Source organism: Colobus angolensis, unplaced genomic scaffold, assembly GCF_000951035.1.
Source record: "Colobus angolensis palliatus isolate OR3802 unplaced genomic scaffold, Cang.pa_1.0 Scaffold199, whole genome shotgun sequence".
NCBI lineage: Eukaryota > Metazoa > Chordata > Mammalia > Primates > Cercopithecidae > Colobus > Colobus angolensis.
Window position 1 is genome coordinate 561021 of NW_012115143.1, and position 3431 is coordinate 564451.

General features: G+C 41.4%; 1 protein-coding gene across 1 annotated transcript in view; it reads left to right on the top strand.

The window, feature by feature from the left end:
- The window catches only part of HAUS2 (HAUS augmin-like complex, subunit 2), an 18536-nt gene extending 15740 nt beyond the window's left edge, over positions 1 to 2796 (top strand). Inside the window, exons 5-7 of the mRNA XM_011941200.1 lie at positions 164 to 200; positions 1811 to 1900; positions 2328 to 2796. Of these exons, the coding sequence (XP_011796590.1) occupies positions 164 to 200; positions 1811 to 1900; positions 2328 to 2537 (337 nt within the window). The 3' untranslated portion in view covers positions 2538 to 2796. The remainder of the gene's footprint in view (positions 1 to 163; positions 201 to 1810; positions 1901 to 2327) is intronic.
- Positions 2797 to 3431: the final 635 nt, after the last annotated feature.

Genomic DNA, 3431 nt, shown 5'->3' on the forward strand with positions numbered 1-3431 from the left:
AAAAAAAAAAAAAAAAAGTGTTTATTTATTTAGACCTTGGATTTAGCATTTTATTTTTCATATAATTTTTCTTTAGAAGCCATTTTAAATTCTTTTATTCCAACATTTAATAAACATGTGTTGCCTTCATTGTGCTGTGGCTATGCTACATGTATTGTGAAAGATATGACCAAACCCTGCCTTCAAATTCTCAATGTTTGGTGAGACAGCTATAAAATATGTATTTTCTACTATAGGATTGTATTTGCATAATCGATGCAGCAGAGAATTATAAAGAGATGCCATCTATTGAGCATAGAAAAGGGAGGAATTACTTCCAGTTTAGGAGGATTCTGAGTAGGACAGGGGTAGGAAGACTTCAATTAAGTTTTTGTTTTGTTTTTTAAATAGAGATGAGTACTCACTGTGTTTCCTAGGCTGGTCTTGAACTCCTAAGCTCAAGTGAGGCACCTGCCTCAGCCTCTCAAAGTGCTGAGATCACAGGCATGAGCCACCACGTCCGGCTTCAATAAAGATTTATTTAGGTGTTGGCAGTAAGCCGAATCTTTTTTTTTTTTCTGAGACAGAGTTTCACTCTTGTTACCTAGGCTGGAGTGCAGTGGCATAATCTCAGCTCACTGCAACCTCCGCCTCTTGGGTTCAAGTGATTCTCCTGCCTCAGCCTCCCAGGTAGCTGGGATTACAGGCGCCCACCACCACGCCCTGCTAATAGTTTGTATTTTTAGTAGAGACAGGGTTTTGCCATGTTGACCAGGCTGGTCTCCAACTCCTGACCTCAGGTGATCCACCTACCTCAGCCTCCCAAAGTGTTGGGATTAAAGGCCTGAGCCACTGCACTTGCCAAAGTAAGCTGAATCTTAATGAACAGTTGAAATTTGGACATGCATCAGAAAGAATAGGTTGGCCAAAAGGAGCAACGTGAGGAAAGACATATAAGCTAAGTCAAAGAACCCAGGTAGTATGGGGGAAAAGTGATACTCCACTTTGGCTGGTGCCTAAAGGCATTGAGGAGATTAGCTCAGGGTTAGTTAATGCAGGGCCTTTAAAACCAGACTAAGAATCTTAGACTTTACTGTCTGAGTATTGGGGAGCCATTGAATATATGTGTGTGTGTGTGTGTGTGTGTGTGTGTGTGTGTGTGTGTGTGTTCTTTTTTTAGTGAAGGGTGTGGAGGAGTGACTTGATTAGAACTGTGCCTTAATCATGGAGAAAATATTGGATAGAGCAGACTGAGCCTTGCTACTCCTAAGTATTGGCAGAGAGTATCAGCATCACTTGGAAGCTTGTTTTAAATACAAAACTACAGACATCATGCACCCTAGACCTTCAGAATCAGAATCTATGTTTTAACAAGTTCCTCAGGTGATTCTTGTGCACATTAAAGTTCAATCAGCTCAGGCCAGGTGCGGTGGCTTACACCTGTAATCCCAGCACTTTGGGAGGCTGAGGCGGGCAAATCACAAGGTCAGGAGATCGAGACCATCCTGGCCAACATGGTGAAACCCCCATCTCTACTAAAAATACAAAAATTAACAGGGTGTGGTGGCGCATGCCTGTAGTCCCAGCTACTCGAGGGGCCGAGGCAAGAGAATCGCTTGAACCTGGGAGGCAGGTTGCAGTGAGCTGAGATCGCGACACTGCACTCCAGCCTAGCGACAGAAAGAGACCCTGTCTCAAAAAAAAAAAGTTTGATCAGCTCTGGGTTAGAAGACTAGGCAGAGAAACCAAAGGCAGAAAAACCTGGAGACTAATTTACAGTCATTCAGATAAAAGATTTAAAGTGTAGAAATACAGAAGATAATTTTTTTAGATTTTGGAGGTCAAATTTTTAGAACTTGGCTATGAATTAGACAAGGGACACATCAAAGATAATGAAGTTTCTAGTCTGGGTGACTTGAAGGTAAGTAGGATCAAGTGTGGGTTAAAGAAGTTAGTTTGTTTTTTGACACATCTTGCACATGTAGTAAATGGTCAATCATTGTTGAACTGTAGTTAAACTGAGTTTGAGATATTGAAGGTACATCCAGATAGAGATTACCAACAGTCTTAAATGTGGGCCTGAATTTTAGGAGCCTGAATTTTAGGCAGGAGGTTAGGTTTAGCAATATAAATTGAGGGTCATGTGCATTGAGTGATTATTGAAGACAAAAGAGGTGAACTCACAAAGAGTAGGTTTGTACTATAAAGTGGGAAGGCATAGTTGTAAGGAACTTTTGAAGTAAGGGGCTGGAAAAAGATCAGGTGTTAACCTTTGGTATCAATTATTCATGATATAATGAATTAATGAGAGACATAATTTCTCCTGTTTCCCTTTTCAAATGTTACAGAACCAGGCTTTAGCAAAGATGGACATATTGGTGACTGAGACAGAAGAACTGGCAGAGAATATACTCAAGTGGCGTAAACAACAAAATGAAGTCTCGTCTTGTATCCCCAAAATATTAGCTGAAGAAAGTTATCTTTATAAACATGATATTATTATGCCTCCTTTACCTTTTACTTCTAAAGTTCATGTCCAAACTATTAATGCCAAGTAGTCATCAACTTTATTTTTGCTTAATTATGTGTAGTCATATGAAGTCTATTTCTAGTTGACTGTAACATGGGTATTAATAGTCTTTGCTGCTTGTAATACTGAAAGAACCTGCTTTATGTTGGAGTATCAAGATCTCAGGTTAATTAAGACCAAACTGACTTTTCCTTTGTTTTTCGTATATTTTTATTCTACCTTTCAGTAAAACTAGAGAAGATAAAAAATAGCCATGACAATTTATTAACATAAGTGAATTAACCATTTCTCAGGCAGAAAATTCTCTTTTTAAAAAAAATGTGTGTTTGGCCGGGCGCGGTGGCTCAAGCCTGTAATCCCAGCACTTTGGGAGGCCGAGACGGGTGGATCACGAGGTCAGGAGATCTAGACCATCCTGGCTAACCCGGTGAAACCCCATCTCTACTAAAAAATATGAAAAACTAGCTGGGCGAGGTGGCGGGTGCCTGTAGTCCCAGCTACTTGGGAGGCTGAGGCAGGAGAATGGCGTAAACCTGGGAGGCGGAGCTTGCAGTGAGCTGAGATCCGGCCACTGCACTCCAGCCTGGGGGCAGAGCAAGACTCTGTCTCAAAAATAAAATAAAATAAAATGTGTGTTTATGGTCTGGTGTGGTGGCTCACACCTGTGTCCTAACACTTCAGGAGGCTGAGGTGGGCAGATCGCTTAAACCCAGGAGTTCAAGACCAGCCTGGGTAACATGGTGAAAGCCCGTATCTACAAAATATACAAAAAAATTAGCCGACCATGGTGGTGCATGCCTGTAGTCCCAGCTATTCAGGAGGCTGAGGTAAGAGGATCAGCTAAGCCTGGGAGGTCAAAGTTGCAATAAGCCATGATCACACCACTGTGCTACAGCCTGGACCACACATTTCAAAAAAAAAA